General features: G+C 39.1%; 1 protein-coding gene across 7 annotated transcripts in view; it reads left to right on the top strand.

Annotated features, from left to right (window-relative positions):
• The window catches only part of ZNF385B (zinc finger protein 385B), a 463,364-nt gene that overhangs the window by 333,031 nt on the left and 108,770 nt on the right, over positions 1-21,563 (top strand). Inside the window, exon 1 of one of the 7 annotated variants that reach the window (XM_066345150.1) lies at positions 9,682-9,809. The exons of the other annotated variants lie outside the window; for them this stretch is intronic. Within the exon in view, the coding sequence (XP_066201247.1) occupies positions 9,791-9,809 (19 nt within the window). The 5' untranslated portion in view covers positions 9,682-9,790. Of the gene's footprint in view, positions 1-9,681; positions 9,810-21,563 lie in introns of those variants that run through there. 7 annotated transcript variants of the gene reach the window in all.

Genomic DNA, 21,563 nt, shown 5'->3' with positions numbered 1-21,563 from the left:
CCATAACCCCCACACTCTTGTCCATGTCTCTGAGTCTCATTTTTATGCCCCACCTATGTATGGAATCATACAGTTCTTAGTTTTTTCTGATTTATTTATTTCGCTCAGTATAATGTTATCAAGGTCCATCCATGGTGTCGTAAATGATCTGATGTCATCATTTCTTATGGCTGAGTAGTATTCTATAGTATATATGTACCAAAGCTTCTTAATCCACTCGTCCACTGATGGACACTAGGGCTGTTTCCAGATCTTTACTATTGTGAACAATGCTGCCATAAACATGGGGGTGCATTTCTTCTTTTCAAACAGTGCTATGGTGTTCTTGGGGTATATTCGCAACAGTGGTATAGCTGGGTCAAAAGGCAGTTTGATTTTTAATTTTGTGAGGAATCTCCATACTGTTTTCCACAGTGGCTGCACCAGTCTGCATTCCCACCAGCAGTGCAGGAGGGTTCCCTTTTCTCCACATCCTCGCCAGCACGTATTCTGTGTTGTTTTGTTGAAGAGCGCCATTCTGACTGCTGTGAGGTGATATCTCATTGTGGTTTTAATGTGCATTTCTCTGATGATTAGTGATGGTGAGCATTTTTTCATATGCCTATTGGCCATCTGTATGTCTTCTTTGGAAAGTGTCTATTCATTTCTTTTGCCCATTTTTTGATTGGATTGTTTGTCTTCCTGGTGTTGAGTTTTAAAAGTTCTTTATAAATTTTGGTTATTACCCCTTATCAAATGTATTGTCAAATATATTCTCAGCCCTGGCCGGTTGGCTCAGTGGTAGAGCGTCGGCCTGGCGTGCGGGGGACCCGCATTCGATTCCCGGCCAGGGCACATAAGAGAAGCGCCCATTTGCTTCTCCACCCCCTCCTCCTTCCTCTCTGTCTCTCTCTTCCCCTCCCGCAGCCAAGGCTCCATTGGAGCAAAGATGGCCCGGGCGCTGGGGATGGCTCCTTGGCCTCCCCAGGTGCTAGAGTGGCTCTGGTCACGGCAGAGCGACGCCCTGGAGGGGCAGAGCATCGCCCCCTGGTGGGCAGAGCCTCGCCCCTGGTGGGCGTGCCGGGTGGATCCCGGTCGGGCGCATGCGGGAGTCTGTCTGACTGTCTCTCCCCGTTTCCAGCTTCAGAAAAATACAAAAAAAAATAAAAATAAAAATAAATGAATTAAAAAAAAGAAAAAATATATATTCTCCCATTGTGTAGTTTGTCTTTTTATTCTGTTCTTATTGTCTTTAGCTGTGCAGAAGTTTTTAGTTTGATATATTCCCATTTGTTTATCCTGTCTTTTATTTCACTTGCCCGTGGAGATAAATTGGCAACTATATTGCTGCAAGAGATGTCGGAAAGCTTACTGCCTATGTTTTCTTCTAAGATGCTTATGGTTTCAGGGCTTACATTTAAGTCTTTTATCCATTTTGAGTTGATTTTTGTGAATGGTGTAAGTTGGTAATCTAGTTCATTTTTTTGCAGGTAGCTGTCCAATTTTTCCAACACCATTTATTAAAGAGGCTGTCTTTACTCCATTTTATGCTCTTTCCTCCTTTGTCAAATATCAGTTGTCCATAGAGCTGTGGGTTTATTTCTGGGTTCTCTGTTCTGTTTCATTGATATTTGCCTGTTCTTATGCCAGTACCAGGCTGTTTTGAGTACAATGGCCTTGTAGTATAACTTGATATCCGGAAATGTGATACGTCCCACTTTATTCTTCCTTTTCAAGATTGCTGAGGCTATTCATGTTCTCTATTGGTTCCATGTAAAGTTTTGGAATATGTGTTCTATATCTTTGAAGTCAGTCATTGGTATTTTAATCGGTATTGCATTGAATTTATAAATTGCTTTGGGTAATATAGACATTTTAATGATGTTTATTCTTCTTAACTGTGAGCACGGTATATACTTCCACTTGTTTGTATCTTCCCTGATTTCTTTTATCAATATTTTATAATTTTCTGAGTACAAGTCTTTAATCTCCCTGGTTAAATTTATTCCTAGGTACTTTATTTTTTTGGTTGCAATGGTAAAGGGGATTGCTTCCTTAATTTCTCTTTCTGACAGTTCATTGTTAGTGTATAAAAATGCCTCTGATTTCTGAGTATTGATTTTATATTCTGCCACCTTGCTGAATTCATTTATCAGATCTAGTAGTTTTTTGATGGAGACTTTAGGGTTTTCTATATACAATATCATATCATCTACAAATAATGATAGTTTTACTTCTTCTTTTCCAATTTGGATGCCTTTTATTTCTTCTTCTTGTCTGATTGCTGTGGCTAGGACTTCCAGAACTATGTTGTATAAGAATGGTGAAAGGGGGCACCCCTGCCTTGTTCCTGATCTTAAGGGGATTGCTTTTAATTTTTGCCCATTGAGTATGATGTTGGCTGTGGGTTTGTCATAGATGGCTTTATCATGTTGAGGTATGTTCCCTGTATTCCCACTTTGCTGAGAGTTTTGATCATGAATGGGTGCTGGATTTTATCAAATGCTTTTTCTGCATCTGTTGAAATTATCATGTGGTTTTTTTCCTTCCTTTTGTTTATGTGATGAATCACATTGATTGATTTGCGGATATTGTACCAGCCTTGCCTCCCAAGAATAAATCCCACTTGATCATGGTGTATGATATTTTCATATATTGCTGGATCCGGTTTGCTAATATTTTGTTGAGGATTATAGCACCTAAATTCATCAGGGATATTGGCCTATAATTTTCTTTCTTTTTGTTGTCTTTGCCTGGTTTTGGAATCAGAATTATGCTTGCCTCATAAAAGGAGCTTGGAAGTCTTCCTTCCTCTTGAATTTTTTGAAATAGCTTGAGAAGGATAGGAGTTAGTTCTTCTATGAATATTTGATAGAATTCACTTGTGAAGCCATCTGCCCTAGGACTTTTTTGGGGAGGGAGTTTTTTCATAACTGTTTCAATCTCATTTGTTGTAATTGGTCTGTTTAGGTTTTCTGATTCTTCCAGATTAAATTTTGGAAGATTATATGATTCAAGGAATCTCTCCATTTCATCTAGGTTGTCTAGTTTTTAGGCATACAGTTCTTCATAGTGTTTTCTTACACTATTTTGTATTTCTTTTGTGTCAGTTATTTCTCCACTCTCATTTCTAATTTTATTTATTTGAGTCCTCTCTCTTTTTTCTTGGTGAGTCTGGTTAAAGGTTCATCAATCTTGTTTACCTTTTCAAAGAACCAGCTCCTGGTGTCATTGATTCTCTGTATTGTTTCTTTAACCTCTATGTCACTTATTTCTGCTTTGATCTTTATTATTTTTTTCTTTCTACTAGCTCTGGGCTTTACTTGCTCTTCTTTTTCTAGTTCTTTTAGATGCATGGTCAAGTTTTTTATTTGAGCTTTTTCTAGCTTCTTGAGGTATGCCTGTAATGCTATGAACTTTCCTCTCAGGACTGCTTTTGCTGTGTCTCCTAAATTTTGAGTTGATGTATACTCATTATCATTTGTTTCTAGGAATTTTTTAATTTCTTCTTTGATCTTATTGTTAGCCCATTCATTATTTAATAACATGCTATTTGGTTTCCAAGTGTTTAAGTATTTTTCAGTTTTTCTGTTGTGGTTGATTTCTAGTTTCATGCCATTGTGATCAGAGAAAGTGCTCAATATTATTTCAATCTTCTTAAATTTGTTGAGACCGCTTTTGTGCCCTAACATGTGGTCTATCCTAGAGAATGTACCGTGAGCACTTGAAAAGAATGTATATTCTGCTGCTTTAGGATGAAAGGTTCTGAAGATATCTATTAAATCAAGTTGATCTAGTATGTCTGCTGTTTCTTTGTTAATTTTCTTTCTTGAGGATCTATCTAGTGATGTTAGTGGGGTATTGAAATCTCCTACTATTATAGTATTGCTTTTGATCTCGCCCTTTAAATCCATCAAAGTCTGCTTTATATATTTAGGTGCTCCTATATTAGGTGCGTAGATATTTATAACGGTTATATTTCCTGTTGGATTGCTCCCTTTATCATTATGTAGTGACCTTCTTTATCTCTTACTATAGTCTTTGTTTTAAAGTCAATTTTGTTTGATATAAGTATTGCTACCCCAGCTTTTTTTTATTTCCATTTGCGTGAAATATTTTTTTCCATCCTTTTATCTTCAGTCTATGTGCATCTTTTGTTTTAAGGTGTGTCTCTTGTAGACAGCATATGTATGGGTCCTGTTTTCTTATTCATGCAGCTACCCTATGTATTTTGATCAGATCATTTAATCCATTTATATTTAAGGTTATTATTGGTATGTAATTTTTTATTGCCATTTTATTTAATACTATATTGCTCTTTTGCTATATTCTTTTTCTCCTTTGATCTGTTTACAACAGGCCCCTTAGCATTTCTTGCAGCCTTGGTTTGGTTGTAGTGAATTCCTTGAGTTTTTTTTTTTTTTTGTCTGGAAAGCTTTTTTTCTTCTTCAATTTTAAATGATAGCTTTGCTGAATAAAGTAGTCTTGGTTGTAGGCTGGGTGCCCTCTTTACAAATAAATGATGCTGCATTCTGGTGCAGTGCCACAGGAGAAGCGCCCATCTGCTTCTCCACCCCTCCTCCTCTCCTTCCTCTCTGTCTCTCTTTTCCCCTCCCACAGCCGAGGCTCCATTGGAGCAAAGTTGGCCTGGGCGCTGGGGATGGCTCTAGGGCCTCTGCCTCAGATGCTAGAATAGCTCTGGTTGCAGTGGAGCAACGCCCCAGATGGGCAGAGCATCGCCCCCTTGTGGGCATTCTGGTGGATCCCGGTTGGGCGCATGTGGTGTCTGTCTGACTGCCTCCCTGTTTCCAACTTCAGAAAAAATACAAAAAAAAAAAAAAAAGAGTCCTACTTTAAAAACAGACAATATCTACAGCTTCTATCTTCCACTCTGCCACTCATTAGGTGAGTTACTTTGGCTAAGTAATTTTGAGTTCTCTGGGTCTTGTTTCCTCATTGGTAATAGTAAAAGGCTTGCACTAGATTCATTCAATAGATATATACTGAACTCCTAATATGATTCAATGAGACATAAAAAATAAAAATAAAATATAAGGTCTACCGGAAAGTTCTGTCCGTTTTTAGAATAAAACAAAATACAAAATTTTCTTACCGTCAATAAACTTTATTAAATAATATAATTGCCATTATTATTAATGATTTCTTGCCAGCACGAGGGCAATTTGTATATCCCATTTTTGAAAAATGTTTTATCTTTTGATGTGAAAAATTGAACCGGTGCTTGTTTGATATCTTCTTCATTTTTGAATTTTTTGCCCTTCAAAAAATTTTGTTAGGACAAAAACAAGTGATAGTCGGAGGGTGCTAAGTCCAGGGAATATGGTGGATGTGACAGACATGCTTCTGTAGCATTTCTTCCATATTGAAATTCGTAAAAATTACAGTGGCATAAATGAACTTTATCAGTAGCCATGGGTACACTATCGCTTTACACATAAGACTAACGTGAATCAACTTTGTTTTAGTTAATTTGCTACATCAGTATGTATACATTAAGTGATAAAAATAGAGAGGCACACATGCGCCAAATAAACGTGCTTATGTGTCGAAACTTGTTGTGGTAGAAACGGACAGAACTTTCCAGTAGACCTTATAAAAAGCAGTCCCTGTCTTCAAGGAGCTAACAGTTCAAGAGGAGAAACACTTGTAAAAACTAATACACGCAATATAGAGGTTTTGATATTCTAAAGAAATTTGGATAACATACATAGTGGGGGAGGGTACTGAAACAGGAGTGATCAGTTCTATCTGGGTTTAGGTGGGAGGGAGAAGACTGACAAAGACTTGATAGAGAAGATACTCTAGCTAAATTTGAATATCATTGTCTAAATGAACAGGGAGTGGAAGGTGTCAGAGTATAAACCTGTAGGAGTTAAGTCAGCCCAAAGCCTCAGGACTTAGAGGTCATCTATGGCTATAAAATAAGTCTGAGATGAAATATGTAATGGATATTTCATAGTTGGTTGGAACAAATAGAAAAGGCTTTGTGTGACATAAGGGTTCTGGATTTTGTGAGAAGCCTGCTATAGTTTCAAGCAGAACCTATGTGTTCTAGAAAAATCACTCTGGGCCCTGGCTGGTTGGCTCAATGGTAGAGTTTTGGCCTGGTATGTGTAAGTCCCAGGTTCAATTTCTTGTCAGGGCACACGGGACAAGCAATCATCTGCTTCTCCACTTTCTCTTCTGTCTCTTGCTCTCTCTCTCTTCTCTTCCCACAGCTATGGCTCATTTGACCAAGTTGGCCCTGGGCGATGAGAATGGCACTGTGGCCTTGCCTCACTTGCTAAAATAGCTTACTTAGTTGCCAAGCAACAGAGCAACAGCCCCAGATGGCCGGAGCATCACCCTAGAGGTGGCTTGCCGGGTAGATCCTGGTCGGGGCACATGCAGGAGTCCGTCTCTCTGCCTCCCCACCTCTCACTTAAAAAAAATCACTTTAAAAGAGTATGGCAAAGACTTGGAGAGGGCAGAGATTAGAAGCAAGAAGGCCAGTTGGGAGTTTATTACAGAAGCACATGGGAGAGGTGGTAGAGGGGTGATAGCAGTAGCTACAGAGTGAAGGGGAAAGTACTATAAGATATGAGACCTATTTTTTCTTGCATATACAGTGTTGAATAATATACAGTTCCTTTCTCCAAAAACTTACAGTTTAGTGAGAGAAACAAAAATAAATAAATAAGAATATGTAATTATAACAGAATAGGGTTTCTCAACCTCAGCACTAACTACATTTTATACTGGATGATTCTTTGTTGTGTGGTACTGTACACTGTAAAATATTTATCAGCATCTTGAACCTCTACTCACTAGATGGCAGTACCTCCCAATACTTTGTGACAAGCATATAGTAGATACTCAGTAAATATGAATGTATAAGTACGTGGATAGAGTGATGGATGGTTTGAATGGTTTCCCATTCTAGCCCAGAGAGAAAAACTATAGTTATTTCTGAAAGCAATAAGTTCTGAGGTTGTATACAAAAATATCCCATTGCCGCTTCTACTGTTCGATGTGCTGATTGTAGAGAAGACTCAAACTATGTACGTATATTTCCATTTTGTTTCATATTTAAATATATATAATGTATTATTTATTTAAATATTGTCCTAGATTTCTTGTTGAGTGAGGTATAACGGTGTATGTTTTTGCACCCATTGCTAGTGATCAACATAGGTCTGGGTACCTATTACAAGCAAGTCCATTTATCATGTTGTGATGGGAAAACAGGGTTTGGTTTAAATTCTTGTTTCAATACTAAGCTGTATTAACCTAAGCAAAAATGAAGTAAGACAGTCAGAGAAAGACAAGTACCTTATGATTTCACTTATATGTAGAATCTAATGAACAAAGTATACTAACAAGCAAAATAGAGACGGTCATAGATGCAGAGAACAGACTGGCACCAGTCAGAGGGGAGGGGGTTTGGGTGGCTGGGTGGGAAAGGTGAAGGGATTCAGCAAAGAAAAAACCTCATATACACAGATGAGAGTATGGTGATTACCAGAGAAAAGGTGGGGGGTGAGGAGTGGTGTAGGAAGGAAAAGGGATGATACATGGTGATGGAAGGAGACTTGATTTGGGGTGGTGAACACACAATATACCATAATATAAAGATGATGTATTGTTGAGCTGAACACCTGAAACCTATATAACTTTATTAACCAATGTCACCATAATATGTTTAATAAATAAAGAAAAAACTATTTAATTTTAAAAATCACATTACTTACTGAGTGGACATCGAAACAATAACATTCCAGTGGTAATAAACACACCCAGTGCCTATATGTTTCCAAAATCCCATTCTCCAATAAACAGAACTAGGACTCTTGGGAGGTCAGTGTTAATTAACATCAACAGTGATAAGTCGTTAGTATCACCTATCCCTTGGTATGAAGTGATGAAAAGGGAGTTTGACCGTTGTGGTATTCTTTCCAAAAACTCATAACTCCAGTTTAAATATGAAAAGAGCATTTTAAAATTCTGTTGAAGGATATTTATAAAATATCTGACCAGTGCCTGACCTGTGGTGGCGCAGTGGATTAAACGTCGACCTGGAATGCTAAGGTTGCTTGTTCAAAATCCTGGGCCTGCCCAATCAAGGCACATATGGGAGTTGATGCTTCCTGCTTCTCCCCCCTTCTCTCTCTCTCTCTCTTTCTCTCTCACTCTTTCTTCTCTAAAATGAATAAATAAATAAATAAATAAAAATATCTGACCAATATCCCTTAAACTTGTCATGGTCTTGATAGAGAAGGAATGACTAAGAAACTGTCACAAACTAAAGGAGACAAAAGAAGCTGAGTAAATGTAATGTGGTATTCTGGGGTTGGGTTCCTGGAGTGAGGAAGGACCTTAGTGAAATCTGAATAAAGTCTGGAATTTAGTTAATAGAAATGTACTAATAGATTTCCTAATTTTGACAAATTGCCATGGTAATATAAGATGTTAACATTAGAGGACGTTGGGTGAGGAGTATGTGGAAACTCTCTGTATTATCTTTGTAATTTTTCTGTAAAGTTATCTTAAGAAAGTTTATTCTAAAAATAAAAATTATTGGCAGACACTGAAAGCCTGTTATGTACACTTGTGTAGGGCATTATTTACGGTAGACGCATCTGAGTATAATCCCAGGGCATGCCGAGACTTCGTCTTGTTTGTTTCCTGCTGTTTCCCCAATATCTAAAGAAGTACCTGAAAGAAAGCAGGCACTTAGTAAATAATTGTCAAATATTTAGAAGGTGCATATGTTGCCTTCTAAAAACAAATTTATGTGTCAACCTGAGGATAATACTAAGGAAGAAAATGTATACCAAAAACCCCTCTGGTCTGTTTCTGAGTTTTTGTGGTTTTATAGTACATTATTTTGTAAATTGTAAAGGCATTCTGACTAGCCCTTCATTTCACAGTTTAGGAGAATTAGCATACTTTTTCTCCATAATTGTCCTAATGGAACATTTTATGAGGATAGATCCTGGAGGAGTTGGTAACTTAACGTCAGGCACTCTGTTAGAAAAATAGGGGTTTGTAGCACTGATTCTAATTCAAAGAAGCTAAAGCCATTTGTATTCCTATGAGATTAATAGATCAGGGATTAGAAAGCTGCATGATACTAATTTTCTATAAATTAGTAATTTTCTCTCTATTAGTATAAAAAAAGATCTAAAGGGAAAGGCACTTGATTAAAATCCCAGCCTCATCACTTACTACCTATGTGATTTTAAGGAAATGCTTTAATCTAAATCTCAATTCTATAGTAAAAGGTACATGTACAGTCCCTCTATTAATGAAAATACAGGAGAGTTTACTGTATCAAGAGCTCAAGGATATAATGGCTTTCACAAAACAGCGGCTTGTTTCTGCCTCATTGAATAATCTAGGAATGGTATAACAGCTTCTGGGGAGTCTGGGCTACTCTATCTTGTTGCTTAGCCACCTCTGGTCTGTATTTCTTCTTTTCCATGCTCAACTACCCACCACTTTCACAGGGCAGCTCACAGGAAGAAGGAAGTCTACATAAAGCACATCTTTCCTTCTAAGGCACGACAGGAAAGTTATCACTTCCATTCGTTCATATCTCATTGGCCAGGACCTAGTCTTGTGGCTCCAGCTAGCTGCAAGGGGAGCTGGGAAATGTTTTCTTTAGCTGGGAAGCAATTTGCTAAACTAATACTTCTGGTATCATGGAGATTGATGAGAAAACTAGCCACGCCTGCCATAAGCACCTTGAGCAGTGCCTCACATGGAGTAAATGCTCCCCAAATGATGTTCTCTTTAAATCATCTGGAAAATGGTTGGCATGAAAGAAGGTAAGTGGAATCATTTTATCAACTATGACATTTGTATTAGTCAGAATTTAGGATTAGACCTTCTCGGGAAGTTATATTTGCATTGGAAAACTCGCTTATCTTCCTGTAAATTAAGACCCAACTCCCAGGAAGTAAGGTTACCTTCATGTAAGGAAAATAAGCTGCAGGAGTAATAGTTCCTAAAGTTTACTTGTGTAGTAGCTGCAACTAGCTTCTCTTCTTCTAGCTCAGGGAACTTTGGTAGATTAATTTAGAAGAAACTGTGCTCGGTTGAAAAAGGAGAAGATATAAAGTGAACTATGTTACTTAATTTAATACAGAAATTCTTGTGTTTGCTCAGTTGTAATTTTAGTAATCACATTTTCTGCTGTCTTATTTTTGTGTGGATTCAGTATCAAGCCTTTAGCAGTAATTTATACTTACAGATGTGGGACTTCATTATTAGGAGCTCCTTTCATTTTTCTCCTGGTTTAGTTTGATTGTTTTCCTGAGGATATTTACTGTAACCTGCTGAGCTTGGACAGTTTTGTTCCAAGCAAAGCAGTTTCTACTAAGTCTGATTTATGCTGAGCTTGCCTAGGACATTCTTACATTCATGGGCCCTTACTGCAGGTTGTCAGCCCTCCTGTGATCTATGAGATCACTCTGCTGACAGCTGGACGGAGCTCAGGTAGCCCTGATCTTTGAGCAACATGAAGAGTGAGCATTATACTGGTTGTATTAGTCAGCTTGGGCTGCCGGAACAAAATGCCATACACCAGGTCACTTAAAAAAACAGGCATTTTTTTCTCACAGTTCTGGAGACTGGGAGGTCCAAGATCAAAGTTTTCGCCAATTCAATTTCTCGTAAGAATTCTCTTCCTGGCTTGCAGTTAGTTTTGCTTTCTCTCTGTTCCCTTATATGGTAGAGAAAGAACCCTCTAGTATCTCTTTCTCTTCTTATAAAGGCATTGGCTTTATCGATTAGCCCCTGGCCCGTTATGACCTCTTTAGCTATCACCTCCTCCTAGTCTCTATCTCCAACTACAGTCACATTGAGGGTTAGGGCTTCAAGATATGAATTCTGGAAGAATCCCAGTATTCAGTCTTTAACACCAATCTCCCTTTATGTATCATGGTACCCCCAAAGAGTGAGTGTTTTTTCTAATACTTTTCCTGTGCCATCCTGGGCAACCTACCTAAAACTCCATATAGTAGAAGAAAAGATTGCTCTAGTGGCTTCCTATTAGAGAAAGTCTCTTTCTCTAATAAGATATTTGGGTTAATGTCTCTGTTCAGCCCTACAAAATACTTTAGCAGTTAATAAAATGTTAACATATTACAATATAATGAAATGATAGGTGTAGAGAACTCTACAGTTTTCTTATTTACATTGTGTCTTGAATCCTCATGGTAACTCTATGAGAATAGTTAGGATATTTTATTAGCTCTATTTTATATATTGGAAAATTGAAGTCTGAAAAGTTCAGTGGTTTTCCTAAGGTCTCAGGGCTAATAATTGACTGACACTGAGACTCCATTCCAGATTTTCTCATTTCTAATGCACAGTAGACAAATATAAGCTGGAATTTGACTCTGTAATCACTAAAGTTCGGTTTCAGTCCAAGTTCTGTCACTTATTAACAGTAAGTGGGCAAGTTACTTAACTCACTGAAATTCCTCAACCTTCTCTGTGACATGGAAATAATGGAGTCCACCTTATGGGATTCTAATGAAAATTAAATTATATGATGCATATAAATCACTTAGTATAGCACTGCTGCTTGAAAATTGTTCAAAATTGTTGTTTCTTCTTTTTAGGCACATATCAAGTCATATTGCATTTAATTTAACTCTGAAACCAAATTTATACATTTTACTGGACTTAATAAAATATTATTCTAGTTATGAAAACTATTGGCTTATTTTTTAAAAACTTTAAAAGTTATGTGTTAAAATTTATAATACAAATTTTACTGAGATATGAATCTTTTAACTGTCACCTCAACACCTGTCTCTGTGTTTTATTTTTCTTGCTTGATCAAGTAACAGATTAAAAGTTAGCAACTAACTAGCAGGTATTTTAAACTCTTCCAGTTATAATTTAAGCATGCCAGTGGGATTTTTTTTAGTTATTTGGCTTTGGTTTGAGGTCACTTAGTATTTATTAATAAAGAACACTGAGTGTTGAATTCTTACATTTCATTTTATACCAATAAGCCAATAACAGCCAACATATGATAATAATTATAATCAAAGAAATTAAGGAAGCAATTAGCTGCTTAAAAATTGCTATACAGAAAAATCAAATTATTTGTGGTTGTTCTTCTCCATATTATCTTCATTGAAATACATATTTTTCTATTTGTGGGACTCTACAAGCCTAAAATCAGTCACTGTCACATAGGCTTATGTCATTAGTAATGACAGGGAGGTACTGCCTAGATTTGTCAGTTAATTTAATGTGTATGTCAGGGTAAAATAAACCCATACCTTAATTTATTTTGCACATCAGTCCTGATTCTAATATAGAATAGGTAATTAGGTAATTGCATACATTTCTAGATTTAATATGTGTGCTGTGAGTTTGTGGGTGTATGAGTAAGGGAATGTTCTTATTCAGAGAATAATTCTAGCTAAAGTTTTATGTAGGAGGTCAAATAAGCTTTTCATACATAGAAGAAACTACACCAAACCAGCAGAGTCTATTAACAATGCTAATGGAGTTACCTTTGATTTGTGATCAGCTGAGCAAACAGTGAAGGGCCAGTGTGACTTTCCGGCTTCAGGAACAGAGCCTAATGACTTTGCCAGGCTAAAGAAATGCTTCCCATTAGGTTCACTGGTTGGCCAATTCTGAATATCTTGACTGGGAATGAATAATATCGATGATTTGAGTTGATCCTAAATGGTTCTCAGTATCTGGGAAGGGCAACTGTCAATACATAGATGAGTAAGGTGGATAGTAACATAAAACTGTTTTCTTTCTATGCCTCACAGATGGTCTCAGAGTGACTGTACACCTATTAGACAGGCACCACCCACGCCCTCTGATGGTTTTGACTTTAGAAGGAAAAATGAATATACCTACTGCATCACTCTGTTTTTGTGTATTATTGTTATTGTTTTGATATATGGTTTAAATTGTGGTATGTACTCAGAAAGGAGAGTTACACATTAACTTGTATATAACTCACTCATTGCTCTTGTCACATATGCTTGTTTCATTTTCCCTACTAGCTTTTTGAGAGGGGGGACATGTCTTACTCGGGATGAACACAGGACCTGGTCATAGCAGATGTTTAATAAGTATTTCAATGAATGGATAAGTGGATCTGAGCTTATGACTGGATATCTACAGTACTTAAATGGGCAACACACATAAATATAAGCATGATATGAAGAGTCTCTCAGTGTGCGTATGGATGTGTACATGCATATATCTCATATTCAGAATACTATAGTTAAGGAAAGTAAATACTGTCTAAGGCAGTAGTTCTCAACCTTTCTAATGCCGTGGCCCCACAATACAGTTCCTCATGTTGCGGTGATCCCAAACCAAAAAATAATTTTGGTGGCTTCTTCATAACTGTAATTTTGCTATAGTTATGATTCGGAATGTAAATACCTGATATGCATTATGTATTTTCCGATGGCTTTAGGCGACCCCACCGGGGTTGGGACCCACAGATTGAGAACCGCTGGTCTAAGGTGTCTAGCCAACACTCATACTGTATAAATATGTAATTAAATAATGAGTTATTGCAGAAACAGAAAAAATAATTAAACTTAATTTTTAATGTGGAAAATGGACACATGTCAGGTTAAAAACATTATGAGCATTAAATATATCATGGCAAGAAAACTTACATGAATTAAACACATTCACATTTATGACTACCAGTTATGTGGGTTTCTTTTTTTTTTTTTACAGAGAGAGAGAGAGTCAGAGAGAGTGATAGACAGGGACAGACAGATGGGAACGGAGAGAAGAGAAGCATCAATCATTAGTTTTTCGTTGCGCGTTGCAACACCTTAGTTGTTCATTGATTGCTTTCTCACATATGCCTTGACCGCGGGCCTTCAGCAGACCGAGTAACCCCTTGCTAGAGCCAGCGACCTTGGGTCCAAGCTGGTGGGCTTTTTGCTCAAACCAGATGAGCCCACACTCAAGTTGGCGACCTCTGGGTCTCGAACCTGGATCCTCTGCATCCCAGTCTGACGCTCTATCTACTGTGCCACCGCCTGGTCAGGCAATGTGGGGTTTTGATTAAAAAAAAAAAAAAAAAAACCTAAGACAGACTGTCAGTACTAAGTATAACACAATTATTTTATTCATTGTTTTCCTTACTGTGAACATAACTAGTTTTCATCTTAGTAATTTACTAAAAATACTGAAACATAATTATCCAAACTTTAATTTAAAAGCAATTATAGTTTTTTTTAAACTAAGGATAAGAGGTTATATAGTTTACAAGATTTTAATAAACTCTTAAATTAACCTGATTTTTCCCCAAGATTAGTAGTTATAAAAGAGCACAGGTTCACTTCCCATATTTTCTACTAGAAATATACTGACACACACAGTTTCTATTTAAAGTAGATACCGGCTGTATATAATTAGAGAATTACAATAATAGGTCTTACACATGGAAAGGAGCTATATTCATGTATACTTTTTGGCTTATGTTATTAGAGAAAATTTAGTTTCACTGTGAAATTCTGTATCTGATATTTAATCAACTTTCTATTATCTACATTAATTAAAACTAGAAGTAACTTAAAATGAAAAAAAAATTATTTCAATATCTCACCCAGAGAGGTAGTTTTGCCTTACCCCCCACTAATCTTGGCATTGATCAACAACAGCCCTTCACTCCAACTGGCCCTGGATAGCCAGCCTCTTTTCCCCCTATTGTCTCATGTATTAGTCTTCAGGCTTTGAAGAAGTCTTAGTTTTTACTGTAGTAGCCTGATGGTATGGAGCTTTTCCTCCAGGCCAGAATTATCCATATGCAGGTAATGATTACTTTCTACTACCTCAGTACATTTGCACATCCAGCTTTTTCCTGGATTCCTTATATTCCATAGAAGAATGCTTGAAGCCATCTGTTAAAAGAGCTTTTTTTCAGTCTCCCTGCTCCAGCAAAAAAAGCCAGCCTTTATCACAACACATATATTAATACCTTGATCAGGAAAGCAAACATAATAGTGTAGCTGAGATTACTGGTACAAGACAGTCAAGTCAGTTGGATTTAGTCTATACTGGTTGAATTTCCCAAAATTTTAAAGCCCATTGTTGAAATAGGATTAAAGTTGCAAGCCAAGCACCTCCTTGCACCCCAAATTATAATTCTCTGTGACAGCGACACCTCCTTGCCACCAACTTTTTCTAATCATGATAGAAAATATGAGTCATTACTTTGAATTTGGTAGTTGTAAAATAAGTATTTGTCTAGAATTAGTGTACCTAAAATGATTATACATCCAAACAGAGAAAACACAACACAGTGTGGTGTAGTTATGGAATGTAGGCATTATAGAAACACAACAGAGGGATACTTCACACAGCCTAACTTGGTCAGAGGGAGATTTCCTGACTTAAAGAATAGATAGCAACAGGCAGATGAGAGTGGGGCAGGCAGGAGAGCAAAGCGTCAGTGGGACAACATCACAGAGGCGAGAAATAACATGACGTGTCCAGGAAATTGAAGACAGCTATGTGTTGCTGATACAGTGTTTGGGATGGGATGGTAAGAGATGAAGCTTAGAGGACAGGGGTCTCATTGTGGAGGAGCATATAAGCCACCTTAGTGTAAATCACATGGTGAAAACAAAGCTCACGGGCCTGGAAACAAACCCTGTTGGCTTGTTTGTGCCACATTCCCAATACTGTGTTGGTCTAAGAGGTCTTGGATCTCAGCAGATATTTGTTGACTAGATGACAAAAAAAAAAAAGCTTTTTCAGCCAAAGAGTCATATGGTTCAATTTGGATTTTTGATATATTGGTCTGGCCACAGCCTGAAAGATGGATCTAAAGAAAATAAAGTTGGAGTGCAGGAGCCAGTACTAATGGGAAGAGATGAGGGTCTGAACTAAGACAGTGGTCAGTCTCAGGATGAATTTGAGACAGGTGTAGGATTGAACCTCTAGGGCCTGGTGGTTGTGCACCTGTGAAAAGAAAGGGAAGGGAGGAGTCACGTGCTGTGCCATCATTTACCTTAAGGAATACAAGAGAGGGGTTGTCCAAGGTAACGATCAAGTGCAAGTTTTTCAGCAAATGTATTGGAATTTAAATATTTCAACTTTTATTTTAAAAATGAACCCATGAAGAAACTCTTACAGATTTTCAATGAAAATCTGGTGGCACTTTATATTTTTAAAATATACCTTGGGTCCCTGGCGGGTTTGCTCAGTGAATAGAGCGTCAGCCTGGTGTGTAGACATATCTGGTTCAATCCTGGTCAGGGCACACATGAGAAGCTTCCATCTGCTTCTCCACCTCTCCCTCTTCCCCTTCTCTCTCCCTTCCCCTCCCACAGCCAGTGGCTTGATTGGTTCGAGTGTGACCTCAGGTGCTGAGGAGGGCTCAGTTGATTTTGAACAATGACCCCAGACAGGGATTGCTGGGTGGATCCCAATCAGGACCCATGCAGGAGGGAGTCTATCTCTCTCTCTCCTCTTCTCTCTCTCTCTCTCTCTCTCTCTCTCTCTCTCTCTCTCTCACACACACACACACACACACACACACACACACACACACACACTTTAATTTGAATGATATCCAGATATTTGGGCATAACTTATTATCACTTCTTCACACAGAAATTTTGGTAGCAGAAAAAATGTTCTCTTTTCCCTGGTATGCTTCCCTGTGGTCTAGCTTTCTGCAGTGAAGGAAGGGGCATACTTAGCTACCACATGGAGCCTTCCGGACAAGCGGCCTTTGAAAGTTTCCTCACTTCACACAGGAAAGGAGCAATACTTAGAGGCAAGGAGCATTCCAAATAACAACAGCCTTTCCCCTTCTGTTTCTCAATCTGGTTTCAGCATTTTCTGAAGGGCAAAACAAACCCAGGAGAACAAAGGGCCAACCTTGATTTCAAGTTGTAGTTCAAGTAATGTTAAATTTAGTTTGTACTCAGATGGTTAAAAGCATTATTGAAATATCTAGTTCTTGTTCACTGGAGATATATAAGAAATGTTGTTAAAATGTTTTCTTTCTTACTTTTTGGCACTGGCATTTCTCTCTGTTAAATATGTCTTTTATCTAAAGATATTTCTTTAGGATGACTAACTTCATTACATCATATTTCAGAGTAAAATCTCTCAGCCCAAAGACTGATATGTTTATATAGGGGCATCCAGTTTGCACTGCCCAGTGGGTATCTGGACATACAGATCTGATGCGTGGGGCAGAGGCCAGGTCTCTGAGTAGTAATCGTTAGCAGAGTCAGTGCCCAGAGAGGCAGGGATCATCCAAGGAGAGGATGTAGAGTGCCACCAGCAGAGAACCAATATTGAAACCTGAACAGAACCAGAAGAGGAAGAGAAGGCTTCAAAGAGACAGAGCAACTTGATCATAGAGGCCAAAGGTGGACCTGGAGAGATGGGTCTCAGAAGGCAGGGCTACAAACAGTTCAAGAAGGAAAAGAGGGAAGAGCAGGTGAACCACAGGGCTCCGCAGTGACTTCTCTTTCATTAACCTGCCTCTCTCATAGTCCTCCATCATTACCCAATGCTTCTGAACTGTGAGTTAAGAAGGTCGTTAACCGTTGTTTCTGTACTTATAATGTTAAGATTTGTGCTATGTGAAGAATGTAATTTCCTCTGTGTGCAAATATGACTTTGAATTAGCTGCTTTTAGCATCACTCCCATCTAGTTTGTTTATAGGCTTTGTGGCTTTTAATGGTCTTTTTCTGTAACTAGCTACAATTAATTTGACAATAGCGAGTGTTTCAATAGTCATTAGTTTTGTGGTTACCCAGCAGATTTTATCATTGTTTACTAAGGGATATTTTTTTAGTCCACTCTGCTCCTTGTTCAGAATAAAATGGATAAATACCTTGCTTAGAGCCAAACAGAGATAATTTAAATTCTGCTTCCATGGACTGTCTTTGTTGTTTGCACTAAGAGAACTCCTAGCAGTTTTGAGAAGGGTAAACAGAAAAGTTCATTGTATAGTGGTCTGAGTGAGGGCAATGCTGCCTGTCTGGAAATTAGCAGTTCTCATCTATATTTTATCCACAGAAGGGCACAGTTCTGTTTTCCCCCCAGATGGATTGTAGAGTATATTTGCCCCACTATAAAAGCAGTTTATGTAGAAGATTCAAATCCCTTAATCTAGGCATGTGTAATACTTCTGTTAAAGTGCCTTAGTTTTGTTAATTTTTTTTTTTTTTTTTTTTTTTTGCCTTTTCCTCCTGGGGAAAGATCTTGTTATCTATCTTAAAGAGCATTGCAGTAAAAGAGTAACTTTAAAAAAATCATTTCTTAAATTTTTTTTTTTTTTTTTTTTTTTTTTTTTTTTTTTGTACAGAGAGAGCGTCAAAGAGAGGGATAGACAGGGACAGATAGACAGGAACAGAGAGATGAGAAGCATCAATCATTAGTTTTTCGTTGTACGTTGTAACACCTTAATTGTTCATTGATTGCTTTCTCATATGTGCCTTGACCGCGGGCCTTCAGCAGACCGAGTAACCCCTTGCTCGAGCCAGTGAGCTTGGGCTCAAGCTGGTGAGCTTTTTGCTCAAACCAGATGAGCTCTCACTCAAGCTGGTGACCTCGGGGTCTCGAACCTGGGTTTTCCACATCCCAGTCTGATGCTCTATCCACTGCACCACCACCCAGTCAGGCAAAAAAATCATTTTTTTTTTTTTGGTTCATAGGAATGCAGGTCTATGTAAAGATAAAATAAAATGAATCTAATAAGTATTAATACTATATTTTTTATCAAATGAATGTCAGAGCTCATTATAGACCTTATTTTCTATGGCTTTTTAGTAATTTTATTTTTATTTTTATTTTTCTGAAGTTAGAAGCAGAGAGGCAGACAGACAGACTCCTGAGTACGCCCAACCGAGATCCACCTAGCATGCCCCCTCATCTGGGGCGTTGCTCTGCTGCAACCAGAGCCATTCCAGCGCCTGAGGCAGAGGCCATGGAGCCATCCTCAGCACCCAGGCCAACTGCTCCAGTGGAGCCTTGGCTGCGGGAGGGAAAGAGAGAGACAGAGACAAAGGAGAGGGGAGAGGGTGGAGAAGCAGATGGGCGCTTCTCCTGTGTGCCCTGACCAAAATCAAACCCAGGACTTCCACACACTGGGCCGACGCTCTACCACTGAGCCAACCAGCCAGGGCCAGTAATTAGTTTTGACCCTATTTCTTTTATTTACACACACACACACACACACACACACACACAACTGGGACCTAAAGAAATTAAGAATTTTATTCAAAGCTACATAGGTATTTGACCTGAGTAACCTTGACATTGCTGATGCAACACAACTTTTTCCTCTTGGCTTATATGAGACACTGAGAAATCAAATATAATTGTAGAATTCAGACACATTGTCATTTATTGTATAGTCCTGGTAACATTTATGATAGCCATTTAAACACTTTAAACAAATGATTAGCTCTTTCGGGAAATGATAAGTGGAGGCCTCGTTCAGGAATTCCCTTTCTCATGGCTCTTATTTGTTCATCTTTCCTCCTGCGGGAGGAAGAGAAGCAGGGCCCAGTGGGAAGAGGAGGCCCCTGTGGCCAGCACAGAGGCCCTGGACTCTGAGACCCAGCATGTGCTATTAAAAGATGAAAGCCCACCCTGGCCTGATAGCTCGGTTGGGTGTAGTGTCATCTCGGAGCGTGGACATTGCCGGTTCGATTCCCTGGTTGGCACAGAGAAGAGCAGCTTGGTGTTCCTGTCTCTCTCTCCCTGCCTCTCCTTCTCAAAAAAAGAAAATAAAAAGGTGGAAACCCAGATCCCTGGCTTGGAGAGATGCAGAAGTCAAAGCTCAAAACATAAATTTTCCTTCAAGCTTCCTCCGCCCTCTATGTTTCTTCTATGTGATTAATCCCTCCATCTGGGGGCTTTGCTTTAATCCGCTGGATGTCAGCCCCATACCCGGTCAGTTGCCATGTCCTATTGAGTTACCTCTTTCATCTGTCTTCTTTTCTCACTGCAGCCTAACCCTTAGTTAGGCTCTCACCTGGATCATTGCAACGTCTCTACTTGGGCTCCTTCGCTCCAGCTGTCTCTGTCCCTCCCTCCCACCCCTTCCCCACCAGTTCCTCTTGTCTACACACATACCCGTTCTCCAACCACTGATTTTTCTAACATGAAAGTCTCATCCTGACATAACCTTGTTTAAAATCTGTTTTTGACTCTTCACTACCCTTAGGTTCCTATGAACACATTAACGTGACTTGTAAGACTTGCACTGGGCTGCTCCCAGTTTACTTGTTCAGGAACACTTCTCATTCGAGAGACATACTTGAGTCGTTACTGAAAGTCCTGGCCGTGCTTTCTCTGGCTTCAGGCCTGGCCTCGTATGTAGTTCCCTCTACTTAACACAAGCTTGAAACCAGCTCTTCGTCTTCTCCTACCTCATTCCCTTTTGCCTAGACCTAGGTAAATCCTACTCGGGGTTTTCAGTTTGGGCCTTCCCGGACACCTGTGAAAAGCTATGCTTCCTCACACGCCAGTACAATCCTGTCATCACACTGCCACTCCGGATCCGGGTGAACTCTTCACAAGCCCATTAGCTCTGAGAAGGCAGCACCTGAGACTGTCTCGTCCGTTGGTATATCCGCAGCATCTAAGACAGTGTCGTGGTCAGCCACTGATTGTCAGATGATGTTTGGATGGATAGATTTTATACCAGCTCAGCATTAAAGGTACAGTAAGGAAAACGGGGACCCAAGCAGATATGCAGCCAAACTAAAGGTAGCAAAGGACCGGGAAAGCCAAGAGAGAGAAGCCCTGGGAAGCAGAAGAGCAAGCAGACCTACCCTACCTGCCCTACTATTTATGAATACAAACTCAGGCCCACATGTATCTATTTTAAGGTTAAGAGCCCTGGCTGGATAGCTCGGTGGGTAGAGCATTGTTCTGAAGCACAGAAGTTGCCGGTTCGATCCTGGGTCAGGGCACACACAGGAGCAGATCGATGTTCCTGTCTCTCTCTCCCTCGCTCCCATCCTCTCTCTCTCTAAAAAAAAAATAAAAACAAAACAATAAAAAAACTAATACAATAAACTTTTAAAGTTAAAAATCAATCTACTCAGTTGATAAAGTATGTTATCCTATTACATTGACAAATATATAATTATAAAATGCCAAGAAGGCCAGGTGTTATTTTAGAATTCTCAGATACCTCAAAGTTCTGTGCGAGAACATAAAATCACAATGTGGCTCCTGTCCCACCCCCGTTCTTCCCACCCCAGCTCCATCCTGTAGTACAGGCATGGGACCCCATGCCTTACCGCCAAGCTCCAGAGACTCTTCCTGAAAACAGCCATCCAGAGGCCACTCCCAGGCCCATGCAGTGTTGTCTACCTCAGGGGGACAGGTCTGGAAAAGAGACCTTTGCAGGCCATGGAAATGGCCCCAGGGCTATTAGGACATTGTAAGGCCAGTGGCCGCCGCCATGGTCATACAGGATCCCACTGGATTCGGGCAGATGGTAAAGGAACAGTGGAGCCAGAAAATGGTGGGACATTCTGTTTATTAAAGTCTCGTAACGGCCTGACCAGATAGTAGCGCAGGT

The sequence above is a fragment of the Saccopteryx leptura genome, chromosome 7 (assembly GCF_036850995.1).
Source record: "Saccopteryx leptura isolate mSacLep1 chromosome 7, mSacLep1_pri_phased_curated, whole genome shotgun sequence".
Classification (NCBI taxonomy): Eukaryota; Metazoa; Chordata; class Mammalia; order Chiroptera; family Emballonuridae; genus Saccopteryx; species Saccopteryx leptura.
This window is presented reverse-complemented; position numbering and strand designations above follow the sequence as displayed.